This window comes from Acanthaster planci, linkage group LG09, assembly GCF_054643075.1.
Source record: "Acanthaster planci isolate LZ-2023a linkage group LG09, COTS_SCS, whole genome shotgun sequence".
Lineage (NCBI taxonomy): Eukaryota > Metazoa > Echinodermata > Asteroidea > Valvatida > Acanthasteridae > Acanthaster > Acanthaster planci.
In genome coordinates this window covers 17,608,072-17,631,151 of record NC_141785.1, presented here as the reverse complement: position 1 = coordinate 17,631,151, position 23,080 = coordinate 17,608,072, and the positions used below count along the sequence as shown (strand labels likewise).

Genomic DNA, 23,080 nt, shown 5'->3' with positions numbered 1-23,080 from the left:
TCTCTAATATTCATACACAAATACATGTACATGTATTTAAGCAGTGCAATATAATAAACATCCGAGCTACAGTATTTATTCCAATTTTCATGAAGTTTAATAAATAATTCCAAAATGTCATGTTTACTCGACACAGCCACCATACTGTACCGGCAAGCCATGCAGATATGACAAAGTGACATATTCCTTGCACTTCTTAAAGCACAGGTCCACACATGTATCCTTTCTACAACAATTTCTACAGTTACTGAACACAAAACTACGAAGAAAAATCAATGGAAACGAGCTTGTGATATCTATTGCAAGTGTACCCACTTTGAAATAAATTTTGTTTGTGCAAAAAAGGGGATTTCTGCTCAACAACCAACAAGTTCCACTTGATCCTTAATCTTAGTGATGAGAATCTGTGTGATCAGTGCACTTAATGTTTGATGGGCACTGGAAGGAGAAATAATGGAACTCGGTAGCTCGCTCCTCGAAGGCTTTCTTTTCCAGTTTCAGCTGTGTTTTAAGTTTTACAAAGCTGCTGTCAAATTGTCTTGTCAACTTTTTTGTGACTACTGTTTACTTGCAAAAACAAATTCTTGAAATAGTGCTTTTTAAGCAAATCAATATGTGGATCTCAAAGCAAATGCATTTCAGTGGAACTTACAGTGACTGCATTGTTTGATACTAGTATTGCACATTTTCAGACATATGCTACTATCAACATTTATACCCACAGGAAAAATTCTATGTACAGTTTAAATTGTCAATCATATACATGTAATCATTTTCCACATATATATACATAAATTGTGATGAATGTGAAAAATATTAAAATCCCAAAACAGAAATTATATTGAGATTTTCCTTTTATAAAATATACTTGATTGAAAATTATGGATCACCGAAATGATATAACATATTTCAGTCAAAATTTCAATAATATCACTCCAGTGTTCAAGCTGTTCACTTCAACACATTGATATTGAAGAATTTTCTCCAACACGGACCAACAGGCCAGTTCATACTTGCTGCGAATTGGTGACTTTTAGTCAAATATTTGCACTGTGAATTTGCATATGTTGAATGTATTTCAACTAGAGCAAATATCATTGCAAACTTTTCTTGAGGTCGAATTTGCTTTGCTTTGGCATAAAGTACAAACCAGCCTTTAACTACTTACTATTCATTGCACAAATTCTACATTTCCACTTCATACACGGAAGTTGAAAGACCAGGCCAATGTTCATGAAGAAAAGCTTACTCAGGAAATACACCTTGCCATTAGCAAGGAAATGCTGAAAACCTTATTAAGGAAACTCAAGTGTCATTGCTGCTGTACAAATGTCCTCACCCAAAGATCTCAAGCACCAGGGCCACATTTCATAGGGCGGTGAGCACTTGAATTTGCTTAGCGCACGAAAAAGCAGTTTGGTTGATATGTCCAGTTGATAGTTGTTAACCGTTCAAAAACTCGCTGAGCAATGTTTCCTGCCTGGCAGTTCAGTGATACTGGCTCCCGGATTTGAGTACATTCAGTCAAAAATGGGTGATGTGAACTCCTGGCCATTGGCAGGCAAGATCTGGTGTAAGCACACCCTCGACAGTCTCTGTTCCTTCTTGGGCCAGTTAACTCATCTGGTTCAGCCAGATTCTTCCCTGCTCAGAAAATTTACGCAAAGCACTTTCATGCAATCTGCACAAAAGTCAACTCCAACAGCTACGACACAATGTACCACTCACTCCACCAATGACAGCATCTACTTGGGTTTACATATCTATTCTGCTGCGTGTGCTTGCACAAAATTCACAAGTATTACGTCTGACTAACATAATTCAACTTCAAAAAATAACATCTGAACACAAGCCACACACTATGCAATACCCCTCCCCTTTTAGAATTCGTAGTGCAAAGGTGATGTATGGTGGTCCTGAGATTAAAGACTTTATACAATGACCTCACACACTGTTCATGACGGACCAGCAATAGTATCCAGAAATCCCGAGGTACACTTCCTATTCTGGAGAACGTACATGGTTCACGAACGAACCTGTACAATGTGTGCATGGCAATCAGCATTGACATGTCTCGATTCTGCCCATGTGAACGATAGCACAGCACTGGCTAGAGCCCCCCCAAATGGCAGGACCATCGAGAGAGCCGTTCTCATCAAAATGGGCACACAATGTGTAGTCTTATATTCTCAGAAATTTAACTTCCAAGTTGTATGTTTCTAGTGTTACATGGAAAAATTGGGATTTGTGTTGGATAGGATATTTTTCAACCATGACTAAAGCATGATTTTTTGAGTCAGCCATTTTGGAAAACCTCAGCAAAGAATGGAGTTGTATCAGTTTTTCTTGCCAGTGTTCGTGGAATCACGGCACACCAACCATCCAACCTGCAGAAACACAAGTAACCCTCACTGACCCACTGAAGAGACTTTTTCACTGGCTGACGTAACCTTACGTGAACCAATACATAATCCATTCTGAAAATGACTACAACCTCTCAACAATACACTACATCTGAGCACAAACAGCCTGGAAAAAGCATTCACTGAGTCCTTCCAGATTTAAGGGAATGTCCATTTTTATAATTCCTGATTCAGTTCACTAATGTTTTTGGTTAGCATTTACGAGATTGGAAGCACTGTCTTAATGCCGATAAATGGAACTGATAAAAACATTCAGCTTCATATAAATATTGACAATGTCTAGGTCATTTTGTAAAAAAAGTACATACATTTTGGACTCAAGTTTGCATATTTTCGTTTTTAAAACCCTTTTCCTGTACTTCTTAGTTCGGTATCGGCATAATAAAAAGACAGATTCTCAGTTTAAATGTTGATTGAGAAGCAAAACCGCTATACCTGTAAGACGGGATTCCTCAAATGGAAAATGATGAAAAAAAATCTTCAACAGAACTTGAAATTTCCCTTGTAAGAGAAATAGCATCAGCACCAAATCTTGCATCTCAACCCTGCACAGATTCCCAAAAGTTAAAAAAAACATTACAATTGTATGACATTATTATGACCGTTTCCTGTTTATGCAGCTGAAACGATTTTCATGGCGGCGACGCCAATTTAATTCTTGACGGGCCTGAGACCCCCCTACAGTAGGACTGTAACAATTGTTTGGTAAATCTCAACTCCAGAAAGGGAATCTCTTCTGAGGAGAAGCCTTGCGTTTCTTGGTGTCTGGTTTCTTGACTTCTTGCCTCGTCAGCTGCTTCTTGAGACGCTGGTCAAGGAGCTGATGGATATCATTCTGAAACGGGTAGAGAAATCAATTTTATCAAACTGCTGGCCTCTACGTGTATGCAAGAGTATCATCTCAACTGAAATGCCATTACTGCCTAGCACATCTTTGTCAAAATATGCACAGGTCTCAGCTTATTCAGCGGAAAAATACCGAGCACATTCAGATGAAAATTGTGCACATTCAGACAAAGTTTAATGTGAAACATCTAGATGAAAATTAGTCTTCACATTAAGATGAAACTTATTGTGCACATTCAGATGAAAGTAACTAGCACATTCAGAGAAAAGCTTGCCGTACAAAGTTGAATAAAAGTTAAGTTTAAGTATTTTCTGTTCTATGTGAGGGAATGGAGCGATCAGAAAGTATTTGCCACTGTTTCTGACGTGAGTTTGCTCGTTTTCATTGGACTGATTGCTCACATTTTACTCAGACTCACGATCAGCATTAGGACTGATTCATTTGACGATCAAAGCTTGACGTCAATAACATCTTGTCAGCCCATTAAGAACATGCTTTCTCACAAGTGTAGTCAAGTCCGTCACAGATCAATTTTGAAGTCCGCTCAGAATAAGGACGAACAATGACTATGGAGTGCCCTTTCCACATCTGATTTGAATTGTTTATAAGATTGGAACTTGGACCACACAATTTGTAACTGACGTGTCAAGGACTTGTGAGGACCTGCATCGTGAACATCTGGGGACTCACAAGGACTTAGGAGGACCGACACGCCAATTCTAACCTTTACCAAGATATGAACCTGTTCCAGATGTGACCCAAAGTTACAAAATCAACCTTGGGAATTGCTAGGGTCACACTCGGCTTGCTCCATCGACCTCAGTTTGTGGACAGTTATTACATGTATATGATCAATTAGCTGAATGATTCTATCAAAAAGGTGACAGACAATGGAACGTCAGTGTCTCAGTCTTTACCTGCCACTGGTCCAGCTGTTCAGACAAACTCACTTTCTGCTTAATAGCTCCAATCAACTGGTCATCCAACTTGTTCATATCTGCTTTGGCCTGAAACAAGGCCTGCTCTGCAGCTGTTTGCCTTCAGAGACAAAGGAACATCCAACAAACAAAACAATTACTACAGTGTACCATCTTCTCCCAATGCAATGTACCACATGATTTTTTTTTCAGTTATTTTCCTTTCGCATACGTTCATCCAACGGCACATTTGGTGCCAATTACAGAATGAAGTGACAGTTAAGAAGACAATGAGAAAACGTTCAGTTTTAGAGATGGGGGGGGGAAACCCGGATAAATGGGAGAACCCACGAAACCAGGCAGGGACTAAAAACACAATTCACATGCCGACCTAGGTGGGATTCAAACTCAGGTCGCGGAGGTGGGAGGTGAGGAAAGAGCCACAACACCAACCAAACTCCCCGAGAGCATTTTGTTGTTCAAGTGTGACCATGATATTCCCCGTGTAGACCTATGAACAAGATATGTCCACACAACACAGATAGTGAGGACATTGTCTAAACTTGCTCGATCCCAATCTTTTCCTACCTCTGAAAAACTGGTTTAGAGGAATCTTGAGGTTATTTTGTTTGTACCAAAAGAGAAAGGAACAGTCAAGGATGCCATTAACAAAATCCAGCTGACAGTGGTGTCCACAGTGCAAGAATAGTGAGTATTTTTAACAACAAAGCACTGAGGACTGTCAACACTAGGTATTCAGCGGTAACATGTGTGAACACACAAACTTCCCATGTCTTTCATAAGTCTAGGGCAAAAGCTGAATCATCAAAGCTTGCTGGAGTGTACTTTTCTTTCGGACCTGAGAATGGCTTCATCTCGTTCACTCTGCAGTCGATCGATGACTTCTTCTTGACTAACATTGGATGACAGGTCTAGAGAGTGTACAGATGGCTTTCTCTGTGGAACAGGCAAAGATAAGTTTCCCCTCTCCTCAAGCTAAAAAAGAAATATGAGGAGGGAGCTTTCAAATGCCGAGGAAGAACAGTAACAGCTTTGGGTGTTATCCAACGAACAAGTATTCCGAATCATGAAAAGCTAGATACACGCACAAGTAAGTTTGAAAAAGCACATGTATATGTGTATGAAACATGATGGGTGTGTCAATGATTTTGTGCACATTCTGTACGTTACCCAAGACATTCGCGGAGTTCAGCGTTTTCAGTCTACTTTTGGGCATCTATGTGGACAATACTCACAAAAAAATGTGACATTACTAGTCTTTGTGATGATTGAGTGATGAAAACAGACAGCGTTCTGCGCGAGTGAAAAGGAACAGTTTGGTGGATTTGCTCTGATGCAAAGTTACTGATGCAAACTTCAAAGAGGTAATGTTGATGTTTAAGGTTGCCAACCACAAAGTGTAAACATGTGTACGTCACAATCATTCCATTGACGGACTTAATAAAGAGAGCTTTGGGGAGAGGGCATAGTGTTAATTTTGAAATTAACCCCCCTCCCACACACACGCACTTAAATAACAGAAGGCATGTTCTGAAAGGGTGTGGGATGAATTCCATTGAAGTTTTTAGCCAGAGAGATGTTTGGAAGTCTTTTGAACACCATGTGGGCCACTGAAATACATAAATTCACCGTGCCAATGTCATGAATATATACAAGTGCACAAAACACGCTGGACGTCATTTTCAACTTAAATACGACTTTTAAGTACTTGATTTTTATAATACTGACTAAAGTCCAGGCTCCATCCCAAAATGGAAGATCTCCATGCAAACCCCCCAGTCATCAATTTTCACCATTCCAACCAATCTCTGTATCGTTGGAACATACACGTACACGGCTCCACCCACCTTGTCATCCTCACTGGACAAGCTACTGAGATCGGTCTCATCACAGGACGCTGTAAACCCTGCTGCTGGGGCCCATGCCAACTCTAACTCATGCTCGAGGTTTCGAACCTGTTGCCGTGGAAACAGATTAGATTAGACTTCATTTCAAGCCTTCACACAGCCTTTCATGATGCCACGACCTTTTTAAGGACTGGATGACCTGTTCACTTCAATTACAAGTTTCAAAAACCATTTTACAACAACTTTACTCCTCTTTAAGTGACCTGTATAAATAGAGACACACGCCTCTTTAAACAGTCAATTACACAAATGCCCTTGGAAAAGGTTTTGTTCAATGAGTCAAGCAATGCTATGAAATGTCAATGTGGGAAATTGGTTGAAAATAAACTCAGCGGCAGGCAAGCCGATGTAACCCCTAAAATGCAATCAAGGTGAAACTGAAACAGGGACAAGGAGGTGTGACGGTTCTCAAGACTAACGATGACACACCCACATGATTCATGCCTGCCTGCATTCCAGATATTAATCTCAATGCCGTTATCTGTGGGCAGCATTGATCCAGAGTTCTGCACTGTGTAATGAAAGTTCCCCGATACTGAACTCTGCATCAATCTTAATTTTAATCCCAGGTCTTAGACAGATGCAGTAACTGTGATGATTTACCCTTCAGGAGCTTTCATTACTTAAGCAGAGCTTTCATCTGTTCTGGCGTATTGCATAGTAACAGTGCGACAGTATCTAGGCGCATCACGGACGGTTAATGTACACGTAGACATACATGTACTGGTGACACCAGGTTTCTACTTTTTGCAGCCCGAACTCAACGCTCACATTTTCCCCATTGAATTTGAGGGGTTTGGAAATGACAAGGATTAAAGTTGGTGACATGGCGAACATTTGCTTAAATTTCGATAGCTGATGTCAGGTCTGAAACAGGCTTCCTGCTGACAGTTTATCCACATGTGGCATCTCATGCACACTTTCCACCCTTTATAGGGGGGTTTTTGTGGTTGCGCTGCTTCATACATAAAAGAAAAATAATGATTTTGGAAGTTCCCACCATCAAACCACGAGAGAAATAACAAAAATGCCAATATATGCTCCCACCACCAGAAATATTCAAATAGTGACTGCAAATAATTGTACAAGAATATAAGAAATGGACACATACTGAACCAATTACTATGGAAACTATGCTTTCATTCATTTCAGTAAGAATGGATCATGGGCAGGTATCCACGGTCAAGCCTGAGTTTCCAACATGTACCACTCCCAAAATCCAATGACAGCTTTTGTTTGATTGTCATGGAATCAGGACTGTAGAGTCCAATAAAGCCACTTTTAAGCTCTGTCCGAACGACTCAGCTGTGGCTTGAAATTATGAAAACAGCTCTATGGCTGCGGCTGCAGCCACTACCCATCGAGTTGTGTGTGATTCCAAGCCACAGCCCAAGTCATTCAGACATGACCAATCTTTACGTGCCTGTTGCAATTGTCAATTACATGTACTAGACCTGGCCAAGTAGAAATACATGCCAGTGCTTTGGATTTTGGAAAATTCAGGTCCATGTAACCTCCGGGTTGCAAAACCACGATAGTCAGAATTGACTATGATGTCATCATTTGTGGCTGCAATGCAAATTAATCAGCAAACGTATAAACCCAAGGCAAGGCGACAAATTGTAGCTCGAGATTGCTGACGGTCCCAACAGACTGAACATATTAACATAATGCCTCCATTAGGAACAGGCAATAATAAGAAGCAAGGGAGGGTGGTACAGTTATGCTAAGGAATGATTACGACGCTGAAAGCAAAGCACACGTCCATGTATGTTTAATGGTAGAGTAAATGGAATATGACCCAAAACCCCATGGCGTGAAGGAACAGACTCATGAATGCAGGTAATATCCTGGAAAGACGGATGATCCCATCACACCCTTCAATTCTGTCTGCCATTTTCACAACTCAATAAAAAAAGGACAAACTGCCACAGACCACATTAAAAAAAAAAGAAAGAAACCCTCCGAACGTAAAAACCATGCATAATTCCTCCACAATTGGTTAACAATGAGTAAAACTGCCCAAAACTTTTCCAAATATTTGTTACAGATGTAACGTTTTCAAGTTCACTTTGGCTTTTGAAAAAACTGGACAACTTATTTAATGTTAGTCTTCACTATAACACATAATGTTTGCCCTCATTCCAACAAATTAAGCAGCGATATTACAGAACAACTACAGTACATGCAGAATGTCTTCAAACAAGAGCTGAAGGCATGGATAAAAAAAACTAACATAATACAAAAAATTAGTTCACCCCAACCGCATCATCAGTAATTAGTAGAGAACAGCAGGTGATTTGTGGAGGGGTCGAGAAGCAAATGGATGCTGACGAAATAAAACAGGAAACCACCGAGGAGTGAGCTAGACAATGAAGTGGTGTTTTGTACTGACCTCTGAATAAAGAATCTGGGTCAGCTTGTACCTTGTCTTAAACGGAAGATAGGGAAGATTGGAAGACAGAAGTTACGTAGACATACATGTATAGATTTACAAGTTACTGACGAACCTTGCAACTCTTGAAAACAATCAACCACAAAGTGCACTTTCCTGTTTGAGCCCAACAAAACAACTGGAAAGGTACACTTTTTACACAGAAGAAAGTTTCTTATCAGTATCAAGATTGGTAATGTTACAGAATGTCACAAATTAAAATGTACAAGATGCTACAGTGACTTCCAAATTCCTGATAAAACTATCTAACGTTTTTTGTTATCCCCCCCGCCAGAAAAAAAAAGAATGGAGACATTTTTACAATTGCTTTTTCTAAAAACTAAATGAAGTGCATACCATCTTTGGTTGATTTATTTTAGAATTAAAAACCCTAGAAAAAGTGCCTAATGGCCATGGCACATGCTGTGGCAACAACACACCTGTCCAGTAATTTGGAACCACAAGCAGTAAAATGTCGGTTTCTATTTACCCTGGCAGAGACTGTACATATCTCCGTATCCTTCTTCTTCAAGTCATTCTCCTGTCTGTCTATTTCTGATTGCAGAAGTTCAATGTGAGCTTGAGTACTAGATAACTCGCCTCGCAGTGCCTCAATGTGGCTCTCCAGTGCCTCAATCTGGCTGTCATTGGCACTCGATGAAATACCCTGAAGGGAAAACAGCAGGTGTTTTTAAGGTCTCATGTTATATATATGTATAAGGTCTCATGTTATATATATGTATAAGGTCTCATGTTATATATATGTATAAGGTCTCATGTTATATATATGTATAAGGTCTCATGTTATATATATGTATAAGGTCTCATGTTATATATATGTATAAGGTCTCATGTTATATATATGTATAAGGTCTCATGTTATATATATGTATAAGGTCTCATGTTATATATATGAATAAGGTCTCATGTTATATATATGTATAAGGTCTCATGTTATATATATGTATAAGGTCTCATGTTATATATATGTATAAGGTCTCATGTTATATATATGTATAAGGTCTCATGTTATATATATGTATAAGGTCTCATGTTATATATATGTATAAGGTCTCATGTTATATATATGTATAAGGTCTCATGTTATATATATGTATAAGGTCTCATGTTATATATATGAATAAGGTCTCATGTTATATATATGTATAAGGTCTCATGTTATATATATGAATAAGGTCTCATGTTATATATATGTATAAGGTCTCATGTTATATATATGTATAAGGTCTCATGTTATATATATGTATAAGGTCTCATGTTATATATATGTATAAGGTCTCATGTTATATATATGTATAAGGTCTCATGTTATATATATGTTTCATATTGGGCATTGGACATTCCCATTTGTTTGTGCAGGGAATGTCAGACGTCGAGAAAAATCAGACATTCGCTGTACACACCTAGGGGAATGTCCAATGTCCAACATCAAACTAATACTGTCATTATCATTCATTCCTTTTCTTGTGAAATACATGTATTTTTGATTCCACTGATGTGCCAGTAAGTGGATTATTGGGAAGGGGTTTAGGTTATAAAAAGTAAGAAGCGAAGTAAGAAGGATTTGAACCCTTTACTCTTCAATCAAGAGTCCAGAACCAAACTATGTCTTTTACACTCAACCACGCCTGCAAGGAGTAAATGCTTCAACAAAAGTGCATCACACACACTGCTTCATAAAAACTCTCATGCTATTAACAAACAGAAATTTTTCAAAACACTATCAAGTTTTGGTTTCAGTTTTGGAGTTCAGAGTCCAGAATTCTCCGAGTTGTCTGCAACGCCACATTATCTCCTAAATGACGCTGGTTAAAGAGCACTCTGGAGTGGGTCCCTCCCATTCAAATATTGACCGAGAGCAATGAACTCTTCATTTTGCGCGTGTTGTGTTTGTGGCAAAATGAGTGGCTTTGACTTCAGAAAGATGATGCAATTGACAGCTGGTCTTTACAACTTGAGGTTACGTTGTATGATATTATACTGCAGCATATCAGAGTCATGATAATGTGCATATTATATCCCAGAAATTAGGGGTCCATTTTTTTTGTGTCCCTGTCACATCTGACGTATGATTTTGTAAGTTCAGAACACATTTTCTAATTTCCAAGAGTGATGAATTAATGCAAATTACCAGTCAAACAAATAGCAATACATGTAGTTGGAAATCAATTCTGGTGATATTTCCATGTCAAATAACAAAGGTCAGATGTAACAGGGACGCAAAAATGTCACACACTTTTGAAACCCTAATTTCTGGAATTACCCATATAGTGCAGTATGACGACAGCTACACTGTACTAACCTGTTACATTTCAAGACAACTTTTCTCATGTCACAGTGCTTTGGGAGTTTTTTGGTGCCACACCAGGGCCCAATTTCATTGCACTGCTTAACAGTTATCAGAAAGGTTGTGCTTACTGTAGCAGCAATTCTTGTTATTTTAAGCCCTTTTGCATGGTGTGACTGTGCTAACGGTTGTGGGTACATGGAGATTTCCACTATAATATCACTAAGTTAAGCAAATTTTTCTCCGGGTAAGCGTGCCTTTAGCTGCTTACTGCTTACAAACTACAGTCTCTATGAGACACGTGAAGCCTCTGTTAACCCTAACCAACCACACAGAATTAAACAGTAGCAAAGTGTTTAATTCTGTGGGGATAGGTCTGGTAGGCCCACAACAGCTGGCTTTTGCATTGGGTTTGGCATACCTCAGAAAAACAAAGTCTTTGTGCACAGCCTCAGTGCACAAAGTCCCATATGGGTGTTTAACTTTGTGTGAATGGGGAAGGTTAGGGCCATAAACCCTTGGGTTAGGGTTAACATTAAAATAGTGCGCTCATTATTGCAATGAAATTAGCCAGGTAATCCAAGCAGTGACAATTACATGGATAAACCGACAACAAATCAAGCAAGCATACCTGGCTACAGCTGTCTCTTCTCCTGGTGATAACATCCGTGACACTTGTTAAATCTCTTAGCAAAGTCCTGACCTCGTCTGGTTGTGCTCTTTTACGGGTCATCTCATTGGCTGCTCTTTTGGGTGAATGATGAGGTGAGCCAATAGGGCTGTTTGTTACTTGGAAGGCTTTTAATTCATGGACTAGCTTAGAAAGGGTGGAATGAACTTCATTTAAGACATCCTGCAGCTGTAAACAAAAACAAAAACAAAAGAGGGAAAGCAAACAAGTGTTGAATCTCAAATAATTTGCCAAGCAAAGCATGAGCATCTGACATTTCTTTTGGTAAAAGCCGACATTACTCTTGCAGCTTTCTGCTCTGATGAACAACTCAAACAATTCAAACATTCAAACAAGTGAAACCATCATCACAACACTGTATGTGCTATTAACTTATAACATAACATGTAAGACTAAATAAAAAGAGAAGTGACTTGGTTCTTCAAGAGCAACGATCCTGGTTCCCAATATATTTAATATAGACCGGTAGTTGAAGCTACATGTATCAGTCATGTATGAAACCCATTGTACCCATCCAACCACCTCTGGTATATACTTAAGGTGGAGCTGCAATGAATATTCTTAGACATAATTTTGTCTACAATTTTACACTCTTTCTCAATGTAAAAGTACGAAAGTATTTGACACGTCTACTGGGTTAAATGTAGAAAAAAAGGAGTTTCTTGTGCACAAACCAATGTAAGTTTGTGTAATGTTCAGTTTTTTTCATAAGATGATGTCATACTTTTGCTCTGGAATATAAAAATCTCATTCGCATAAAAACCAAAAAGGCAGAACAACGCCGTTAGAAATAGTTACACAAAAACCAAACATAAGGTTATCTGAGACATAACGGTGCATTTTGAGATTTCTAATAAAAAAAAACTTACAGCTACTCCTTAAAGCACAAAAAGGAATCTTTCCTAAACACTCCAATCCACATTTAAGAACTTACCGTTTGGCTATCTAGGTTACATGTACAACTACCAGCCAAATTTCCACTGTCGGTACCATCACCACTAGCAGAGCAGAGATGTCCACCCTCCTTCTTTTGTGGCTCCGCCCCCTCTGTACCTGTGACTTCCTCATGATAAAATTGTCCATCCACCACATCACATTCAATGTCGTCTTCCTGTTCTTCATCTTCTCCATTGTCTGTTGCTTCAGGACGGGCTCCGTGGCCTCCCCCAGTCAATTCAAGACCCAGCTCTGACAGCAGCGAGTTGCCCTGGAAGTCATTTCTTTCCTGGGTCGAGGCGTTCAGCGTGGCCTGGTAGCGTAATTCCTCCAGCTCTTCCGCTGTGTCATTGTGGACCTGTCGTAACTTGGCCAGCTCTGTGTCGCGCAGTTCCAACTGAAGTACATATAAATTCAATACAAATTAAGTGAGTTTACACAACGATCCCCCTCCAAAATGTTTTGACTATCCAGTACTCACAAATGAAATTTTAAATTCAATTTTTTTCCTTTTCTACAAAACATCCAAAAGAATGAAGAGTTTTATTGCCATGTACACGTACAATGGTTTATATAGTTTATACACATTTTAGTTTACATACTTTTTGCTCACACTCAAATCCAAATACACATGTACATGTACCAAACTAATTAATGATTTCAATTCAAGGGTTCCCCCCCCCCGTTGCATTCAATGTACAAGTTGGTATGCACTTAATGCCCAGTGTTGTCATAAATCTGTAAAAATAAATGGGCTATTGAACTGCTCTACAAAAGTATACCAGGGAGGTGTGAAAAGCAACATCCTTCCGACACAAAATTCTAATCTCAAATTCAAGATGTTGATGTGACAATTCATAATCCAAATTCAGACGCATTTCAACACATGAATTTCTCCTGACAAGTAGTTCCAACCTGTTGCTGCAAGTCTCTGTTCTGTTTGTCAAGCATTGCACATCTGTCGCTAGTTTCCTTAAGATTAGAAGCTAGTGAGTCTCTATCACTGGTTGCCATGTGTAGTCTCCTCTCCAGCTCACCTCGCTTGGCAGATAATCTCTGTACCTAAATATAGGTACAATGAGCCAGTTCAATATTCAACTATTGCATGCCTCAAATACAGTGTGTACGAGGTCATCTGGGAATAAACATATGCACGCCCAATCAGTGCAGCGATACGGTAACTCACATACATGTACGTGTCATGTTCTCAAAAGACCTTAAACACTTGAAATATCGGACTGGCTAGTTGGCCTGAGTTAGTTTCCTTTCAAAGCCAAAAATCAACTAGTTTTTAATTCAGAATTGTCAATAAATCAAGTCTGGCTTTTCTGCCAGACCATGATGAATCAAGACAGCGAAAACAGAAGAAATCTTAAAAATCCATTTATATTTTTTTTAATCAAACTGTATTAGATGCAAACGTGAGTTCATGTATAACAACTAAATCTGAAAACAGTTGTGCCTGTGAACATTTTGGCAATTATAGAATGTGAGCTCCAGTTTAAGGTGTGACTGCATGAATATAATTAATGGCCATGCAGAAGGCAAGAAGATCACATGCAAAGTAGCATTATCTCTCATGATTGTCATAACAATATCTTGTACAACGTTACGCAATGCCTCTAAAACTGTGCAAGTTTCTTGTGTACAAACACCAAACAAAGTCTTGATCGTTTCTCATCCTACCTCTTTTTGTAGGTCTTCAGTAGCGTGTGTGTTTTCTCTTTGTGAGTGCTGACGTCTGAGATGAACCTGATCGCGTAATCTCTGAATGTGTTCATTTAATTCGTCCTCCACATCAGCTGCCTGAGATAAAAAAACAACCCGAAAAATTTACAGTATGAAATGATTTACATGTACTACGGTCTAGGGAAGTCAGGTTAGCGTGGTGGTTCTTTCCTCGCCTTTCATTTCTGTGCTGATTCCTGGCTTGATTCACATGTGGATTGGGTTTTCAGTCCCTACCTGATTCCGTAGGTTATACCCAGAATATTCCTCTGGGGTTTTCCTCCCACCTCTAAAACTGTAACTGCTTCTCACCGTCTGCTGTCTACACGTTTTTCAGTCTTGCATGCTACCATGCCTTGGGCACATTTGAGGAATCCTTGGTTCCATTACCAGAATGATTTAATAATTACATGTATAACTACCATGACTACAGATACATGTACATTTACAAACTTCCAAGTAGGACTTTCATTGGCTCAATTTTCCAGAACAATTGATTAGTGAAAAATCAGACTACTGTATGTACAAAAAATTTCCATTCCACAGTTGAGCTGAAGAAAATATATTCTCCTGTTAAATGACCAAACTATCTCTGCTTCCAACTAATCTGTCAGAAATTTTACTTGTCTACAGTTTTATCCAATGCTACAATTTATCTGTTAAAAAAAAATTTCTTGGTACATGTCCATCAAGGGTTTCAACACGAGCGTGATGCAACTGGCCAACCTTTTTCAACTGGTGAACAAGACGTTGATTTTGTTCTGATAACTCATTGAGCGCAGACTGCTTTTGACTTTCCATGGTTTTCTGTGCTGCCCTCTGATTGGCCAGTTCTTTGTGCAAGGAGGCTATTTCAGTCTGGAGGTCCAATAGTTTGCTCTCATACTCGCCGCTAACCACCTCCAGCTGACGACGTAAATGGTATTTCTCTTGTTCCACTTCCTAAAGGGGGCAAAAAAAAAGATACAGAATGAGAAGAAACAAGGAGTAGATAACCAAGTCTTGACGAAATTGGAATCAGGATTCTTCCTGAATTTTTACCAACGTACATGTAATATTGCAGAAACCCAATACCACATTTTTCTACCCAACATACATGTACATGTATTAGAGAAATCAAGCCCATTGTAAAGCAACAGAGACTGGAATCAACAGTCCTCACACAACGAATTCAATTATACCGATGTTGGGTTTGGAGGGGTTCAGGAAATATAAGGATACTGAAATCCAGCGTGGCACGAACTTGGATATATTTTGGATTGCCCCGAGTTGAGTCATCAAATTCAGAATGGTCACTTGTACCCAAATCACCAAACTTCCATAAATGTACATGTACATGTACTTGGTACCGGTATATATTTGAAATACGGTAAGTACATGTACACTGTTAATTTACGTTCCCAATTGCAAGCCCAGAAGTTCTGACATGTACATACACATATATGCATGTATGGACCCTTCACATATCCAAAGAAAAAAAACCAATCCAGTCATTACCTTTCCCTGTTGGCGGAGTACATACAGCATACATGTACACTTTGTACAGATTACCATGATGACATGATTACTGTTTTACCTCACAGAACAGGAAGAAATATAAGTATCCCAATAAAGAATTCTCACCGACATGTTTGATCAGCTTCAGCATGTATGATTGATCAATTATAGGAATTTCTAAAGGTGTATACTGTAGGTCTCCACAAGGATTTCACAAAACTGATTTTTGGAAATCGCTCAAAAAAGGAGACATTTTTAATGTGTAAGAATCAGTTGAAATTTCAGTCCAGGAGAGTGATTCATCATTTACATGTATATAATGGGTTTTGTCCTTACCCAACGTATATATTAATAAACACTGCATGCTCAGTGCTTGTCCGAGAGCTTGCGAAACATAAGCTTACTCGGGTGGGACTCGAACCCACAACCTCCTGCTTACTAGTGCAAAAATACATCTTAAACAAAGAAGAAGAGTGATTCATGTTGAAATGGGAGCATTTTGAAAACATTGTTTCACACGCGACCGTATGAGTACACACATACATGTACCTGCGGCCAGTGTCATGATCTCGCAGATTGGTCTGCACAGTGGTCGTGTCTGAATCGATACGGCTGCAATTTACACACGATTGTATGGAAACTGGCCGCGACCACAACCCCCTAGACTTATGCGTAAATTCAAGCCGGAGTGGATTTGGCTTAGACTTCAGTTTCGCTGGTTCCAGTCATAGCTTGAACATGTGATATTGAACCATGCTCCAAAATAGCTGGAACCAGCGATACCAAAGTCTCAGCCTAATCCTTTCGTTTCGAAAACGCTCGATTGCTGCAGTTAGTTCCCTTTTACGTCTGTGTGCATATGCACGTTATAAAGGCAAGGTGCCCGACTTTTTGCATACATGTAACATCGCTAAGCACATGTTTGAGATTCTGGTTGGTCACGTACCAGTTGTGCGTCGCGTGCAACCCACAAAAAAAACAACACGATCAACATGATCAAGGTTTAACTAAATCTCTGCCAATGTCTAAGCCGTAAGTTATCAGTGTCATTAATTTACACAAAAGCAACAGCAAAGACCAGGGTCTTTGCAAACTGACAAATTCAGCTGTCTAGGGAGCAAGTACATGCTCCCATGATGATTCGCCCAATTTCAAACCCTATATGTACATGTATGTAACGTGTATGTTTCTGCACTGAATGATACTCTCTACAACCTACATTGTACATTATGTGCACAGACATTAGCCATGCCCCAGCAGTCCTCCCGCTCACTGATGTGGCAATGAAAAGGCGACAGACTAGCAACCGCTTCCTGGTTGACATGTCGGTTGCTATGTGGGTTGCTATAGGAACCTTCTTGAACACACTGTGCAGCTAATTCTCTCCCTGTGCTCTGTTTGTTCCACCGTACCCGCATTGCTGAGGCGAGAGCAGTTGCGAAACCCAAAATAAACAAAGCACTTCCCAGCAAAATTTATTACCTTTACTACTAAACTTGCAAACCAAAAGTACAGGTGCATTGCAAGTACACTGTACATGTATCATGAAATACTTGTACATGTACCAGTATATCTGTGTTACATTCACTAATTATGCAAATATTATGCAAAGAGTGATATATTATGCTCACTGTGCAAGAAAAGATTGAGTTCCATGTGCAATTTACACAACTTTGTAAAACAAATTGTTAGCGTTAACAGACTTAGCACAACACTGGAGACACATCCATGTTTAATAATTCTGCTGTAAAAAAATCAATTCCTCGCCCTACATGTACATGTATATACAAATCTCTAAGCATGTAATTGATAATACATGTAGTGAGTTTGTGCTATATACCGGTAATTCATACAAATAAGCCTTGTACAGTGTACTTGTACATGAACACATGTACATGCTGCCAAAATGAACACAGTGCACTGCACATTCGCTTTGCACTTGCGCAGTATGGTAGCTTTGCCAGATTGATTTTGAAAAATTAGGACAGTGGCTTATTTTTGGAGTACAAAATGGACAACATGAACATAAAATGTACTTTTGAGAGGGAATCCTTGGGGATAAAAACTTGATTTTGTATAAAAAGACAATTTAAATGACATTAAGTGAACTCTTTTACAAAGCTTTTCAGTTCTAAATGCCATTTACAGTACAATAACGTAGCGCATATGTACGTTCCATTTATTAAAAAGTTGTAACTTGTCAAGAGATATCCATTTTAAGTTTAAATGCTTCAATAATCTTGGGGATGGGGGGTAGGAAAAAAGTCAGCAAATACGGTACCTACTGCCATGAGATTTCTGAGTTTAAAAATCAAAACTTGTGGGTTTAAGCAAAATACATGGAAGTCAATGGAACAAAATACGATGCATGTGGTCGACAAATTGAAAGTGGTGAATGTTATTTACGCAGGCAAATGAATACATCCATGCTCTCTTTTTCCAGCCTGCCCAAAACCTGAAATGTCAAATACACATACAACAAATACGTGTAATAACCCTGTGATTTGTACAAAATTCTAACAGTAAATTTATACACTCTGTAGCAGCGTCACAGGAGAAAGACTACATTGTCAGAGTACAATCAATGGACAATGTACAATGTACATGTCAGCATGTAGGCTTACTGTGTACCGTGTACCAGCTGAAAATGAGTGGTCAAGGATGGATTAATTCAGTAAGTGTGCATAAAATAACCAATTCTCAGAATTTACAGCATTGTAATATGTTGATCCTGGTCACGTTCTCAAAACCAAACGTTAACGACCCTGCCAGTACGTACATGATGTGGGTGCATCTGAAACACGGTATGCATCTGTAAAACGTTGACACTACCAGTAAATGATTTACATTACATGTAGATACACCAGAATAAATAACCAAAGTGAAGTCAATGGAATCTAAAAGGCTTCACGTGTTGATGAGTACTCCAGTTTTGTATTTCCATTAATTCACGAACCTTAGCGTTTGCTGCAGTTCAGGTAATAGCGTAGATACTGTATTGTTGTAATTTCAGGCAGTGTAATTTTGCCTAATGCACCCAAAAAGGGAGGGGGGGTTTGTTCACACTGTGATGACTATTTACCATGACTCATGGGTACGCATCCTTGCTCATAGTAAGGTTACAAATATGCCTTGTTTAATTTCACGTTTCCCAGTTTTAATGGCGGGTGTTGCCAAAACATCACAAAGGTAAAAGGGGGCACTCGTCACCTCTCTCCCTCTCCCAAAAACAGGGTAAAATGCTTTATAGGGGCTAAGGAAAAATAAAAGAGAGAAAAAGAGAAAGAAAATACAAAAGAGGATGAAAATTACCAGGGTCATGGAAAAGCATCAGAAAAAAATTGACTATTTATTGTTTGTTGGTGACTACTGTGGAATGTACATGTAACCCCTTCCCCTACAAGCTTTGCCCCCTTGTGGTGACGCCCATGGGTGTCAACCTATACTGCCATACATGTACTTATCACAACCATCAATTTCCACCTATTTTACCAAACAAAATGTATCAATTTAACATTTTGGCAAAGGAAAAGGAATCTTTTAATATATACGCGACCCAGTTTTTTTCATTTCGTTGAGTGTACATTTAGCTGAAACTGTCACAAATTTAAAAACCTTTTTGCAAGTCTCAGAGAAATTGGCAGTCATTTGAGTTACTGATAGACAGACAGGTTAACCCGAGTGCCCATTGGAACTTGGCACTTTTGCTTCAAATTTTCCTCAAATCCCCCAAATTCAAACTCAGTCCGGATGAACATTCTTTGTATTTAAATGGGAAAAAAGGATTTCAACCTTACATGTACATTTATGTTAATTAAAATGTTAGCTCTGCACCTGTTAGACTTTGTTAAAATTAGATTTGGGATGGTCTGGTAGCCTACCTCCATCTTGTCTACCAGTTCCTGCTGCATCTGTTCTTGTCTCCTGGTCAGTTCTTCATTGCGTTCCAGCAAGGCCTTGCCAAGCTCGGCAGCTAAGATCAAATCCTTCTCCTTCTGCTCCAACTGGGCACAGAGGTCCTCCTGCTGGGGTGAGCCGGCCTCATCCATCTTGTCCACACCCATAAAGTCCCCAAAGAAGTCCATTGACCCCTGGCTGGGGTCGTAGTCATCAAACGAGAGGTTGTCCACGACCGAGCCGTGATCTGACATGCAGGCCATGGTGTAGTTCTGCATGGTATACCAGTGGCTGACAATGCTATCGCTTCAAGCGTTTCGCTCATCCATTCGTGAGATCATCAAAAGCTAGGCCTGTATTCACATCGCTTTGCAAACGTACATGTACATCCACTCACAATACGCGCTATACATGTACATGTACACTGCATATGACTGCATTGTATGAACCCATTCAAACCTGCGCAAGCGTTACCACCAACAAAAATTCCCACTTCTCATCAGTAAACCACTCCTAAGGTACACCATCAGCTGCACTGCAAGTGAAACATGCACTCTCAGAAGGTGCTATTGATGTTACACACCTGTTGAACAAAAGCATGACGTGTTATATTCAGCAGTGCGTCATCACGGCCTGCAACACATATATTCCAAGGACTCTATAAATGACCCTGAACAGCCCTGATGTGGGATAATCAATGCATCTGGCAAAAGACAATTCAGCAATTTTATGGCAGTGTCTTTGTCACGTATTTTACATACCACTGCGTAAAAACTTATTTAAATACATGTAGCGGTCGGATGTACATGTATGTACGTGTATATGTTAGACCAACATTAAGGAATTTTGTAGGATTAACAATCTGTGTTCAATGCAATCAAGTATTTAGTTCGGGGTTTTAGGGCTCCCAAAACATACATGTACTGAAAATCTGGATGCTCATTGAGTTTTCCTCTGATTTTTCTATATTTTTTATGGGGTGCACTTTACATTGCTTAAAAATGAAAATTGTACTCAGGAAAGTAAGCGCTAATCATTGTTTCTGCTCAATTAAATATGAAATGCAGTTTGGGGTGAAAAGGGGCTCCCGCTCATTAAAGGTTTTCTTTTCCAGATTTTTTCAAATTTCTCTCTTTTTTTTTGGGGGGGGGACACTTTACAGAATTTAAACTTTGGTGAATAGTACACTGATATTTACGTTAAAAAAACATATAGCTTTTGTTGAATGAGTCTGGGAAAATGTGATGGGGCTGCTTAATAAACTAACATCCATGCAGATATGGTCACCATGTCCCCAATTTCACCTCCTGTTGTTAAGTCTGATTGGTTTTCACAGCAGGTGGTGAAATAAGGGACCTGGCAACTATACCATCATGGACATGAGGCCATTTTCCCCACCTGTTCTACCCTAGTTCATTTCTAGGGATTCAAGAGCAATAGGCCAACACCATCCAGACATATGGAAGGGCTGCGTAGCACCGTGATCAGAATATCGACAAGAATATCAAATCACATATACTGTATAAGAGCACTGATCTGAATATCAAATCACATATATCAGAGCACTGATTTGAATATCAAATCACATATATCAGAGCACTGATTTGAATAACAAATCACATATATCAGAGCACTGATTTGAATATCAAATCACATATATCAGAGCACTGATTTGAATATCAAATCACATATAGCAGAGCACTGATTTGATATCATATTCTTACCGTCCAAACGTATGCCTTTTCAATATACACACAATGTTGCAATTAAACCCTTGTGCGAAAATTTAAATTCAGCAATTTTGCCCAGTTCTACAGTTAATTTCTTTTAAAATATGCATAAATTTTATGTAAAGATCAGATGATCTGATAGCTGTTGGCAGATTTATCACATACGCTTGTAACTGATTTCCATGGAGCTGAGTTGTAAAGTGTCACAAATCCACTACCCTAAAAAGTCACTATAGAATCGATTCAGCCGAAAGTTTGCATTTAATTAGAAATGAAGTAAAATAAGTTCGATACATCCAAATCTCCCACAATTGAAATGTAAATCAATTATACTTCTGTGAACATATAAATTTCAAACGGTTTCAGTGCAACAGGCTCAAATCCTTTTCACTGAAAAAAAATTCTAAAAATAAAATCTCCTTCCAACTAAGATATTAAACTGAATTACTTGCTAGAACTCCAAATGAAATTAAGGCTAGATTTCCCAAGGTTAGAGTACACCTAATCCTATACGTACATGTACATTGTACACGCAGGTAAAAACAAAATCAACGGAAGACAAGTTTTGAGATTGTAAATCCAGACGGACGGTAACATTGGCACTGGAGAAATTCAATGCCAGGAGAGGACAGAAAATTCTGGCAAAATCCAAGATACATGTACTCCCCCCGGGGGAGTGTCTTCGGAGATAGAATCTCCTTTTATGCCTGTACAGAAGGAATTTAAGCATTTTTAGTGTACTTTTGGTTCACTGGTAGCTTGAGTAATGACAGCACCAATGCTCTTGAAATAAGGAAATTCACGATCAGTTATACAAGGATTTAGCCCCACACATAGGGCTGTAGTGGCTCTCTTTTACAATTGGTCTCTAATCTGTCGCCACCACAGCCCTAATTCAAGGCATGTCTTAAATGCCTGAAATCCAAACTGCAGGATTGTCACAAACTTTGAATCGTAATATCTTCCGAAATGAGAATAACTCAACAATTTTACTTACACCGGCATATTCCTCAGAGTTTGTACTTTCAAATGAGCACCATAAGGCACAAAGCTTTCCAAAACCGTATATATTTTCCATGTAGGGATGTCAGGCATCAAAGACATGCCTTGAAGTTCAAGTTGCGCTGTGGTGGCGACAGATAAGAGACAGATTGTAAAAGAGACCCACTACAGCCCTACGTGCTGACGTGTGGGGCTAGAAAGGCATCGGCTAGTGACTAAAGTTTACGTGTACTGGGACTGGCCTAACTATCCCTACGTACATGTACTAGGAGTAAATCACTCACACACTGTGACAATGGCATACACTGTACATGTAACTTGAGTTTAAGAACAGTTTCTCAGTAACTGAATTTGAGGCCAATACTGCTCGGTCGCGGTCTTATATATCATACAAAAAATTAATCTCAGCCCTGTGGGGGGGGAAACACACTTACCAATGCTTACCTCTCTTGGAGCCGTTTTGTTTATGTCTCTCTTGTGCGTTGACTAGGATGGTGGCGTTACGGTGTGATATGATACGTGTAATGCGAACGTAGGTGGATATCCACTGGCGCTGGCCTCAACACGATCTGGCGCGCGCAAATGCTGTAATGCGCTTGAGGGCGGTATTTAGAATTAACGGCGTAGTATAGTAAGTGCCGGTTCTGGAGACACCTTTCAAAAACTCACCCCTTCCGTCTAAAACTCGCGCCTCCCGTCGCACAGTCTCCACCGGTTAATGCGGTCAGCCTGGAGGCGCGGT

General features: G+C 39.4%; 1 protein-coding gene across 4 annotated transcripts; it reads right to left on the bottom strand.

Annotated features, from left to right (window-relative positions):
- Nucleotides 1-74: 74 nt before the first annotated feature.
- LOC110976664 (uncharacterized) lies at nt 75-22,913 on the bottom strand. Of its 4 annotated transcripts, none has more exons than XM_022230138.2 (13): nt 22,783-22,913; nt 19,591-20,189; nt 14,939-15,154; nt 14,171-14,290; nt 13,400-13,546; nt 12,483-12,881; nt 11,489-11,716; nt 9,040-9,216; nt 8,511-8,546; nt 6,056-6,163; nt 5,047-5,183; nt 4,188-4,308; nt 75-3,258 (listed from the first exon to the last, which is right to left on the bottom strand). In XM_022230138.2, exons 2-13 carry the CDS (start codon nt 19,882-19,884, stop codon nt 3,136-3,138), a joined length of 2,106 nt encoding a protein of 701 aa, XP_022085830.2. In that variant the 5' UTR covers nt 19,885-20,189; nt 22,783-22,913; the 3' UTR covers nt 75-3,135. The 4 variants fall into 4 exon arrangements, with proteins under 4 accessions (XP_022085830.2, XP_022085833.2, XP_022085834.2 ...); XM_022230141.2 differs by having other exon boundaries at nt 22,773-22,893; XM_022230142.2 differs by lacking the exon at nt 22,783-22,913 and adding an exon at nt 22,334-22,707.
- Between the last annotated feature and the right edge of the window lie 167 nt (nt 22,914-23,080).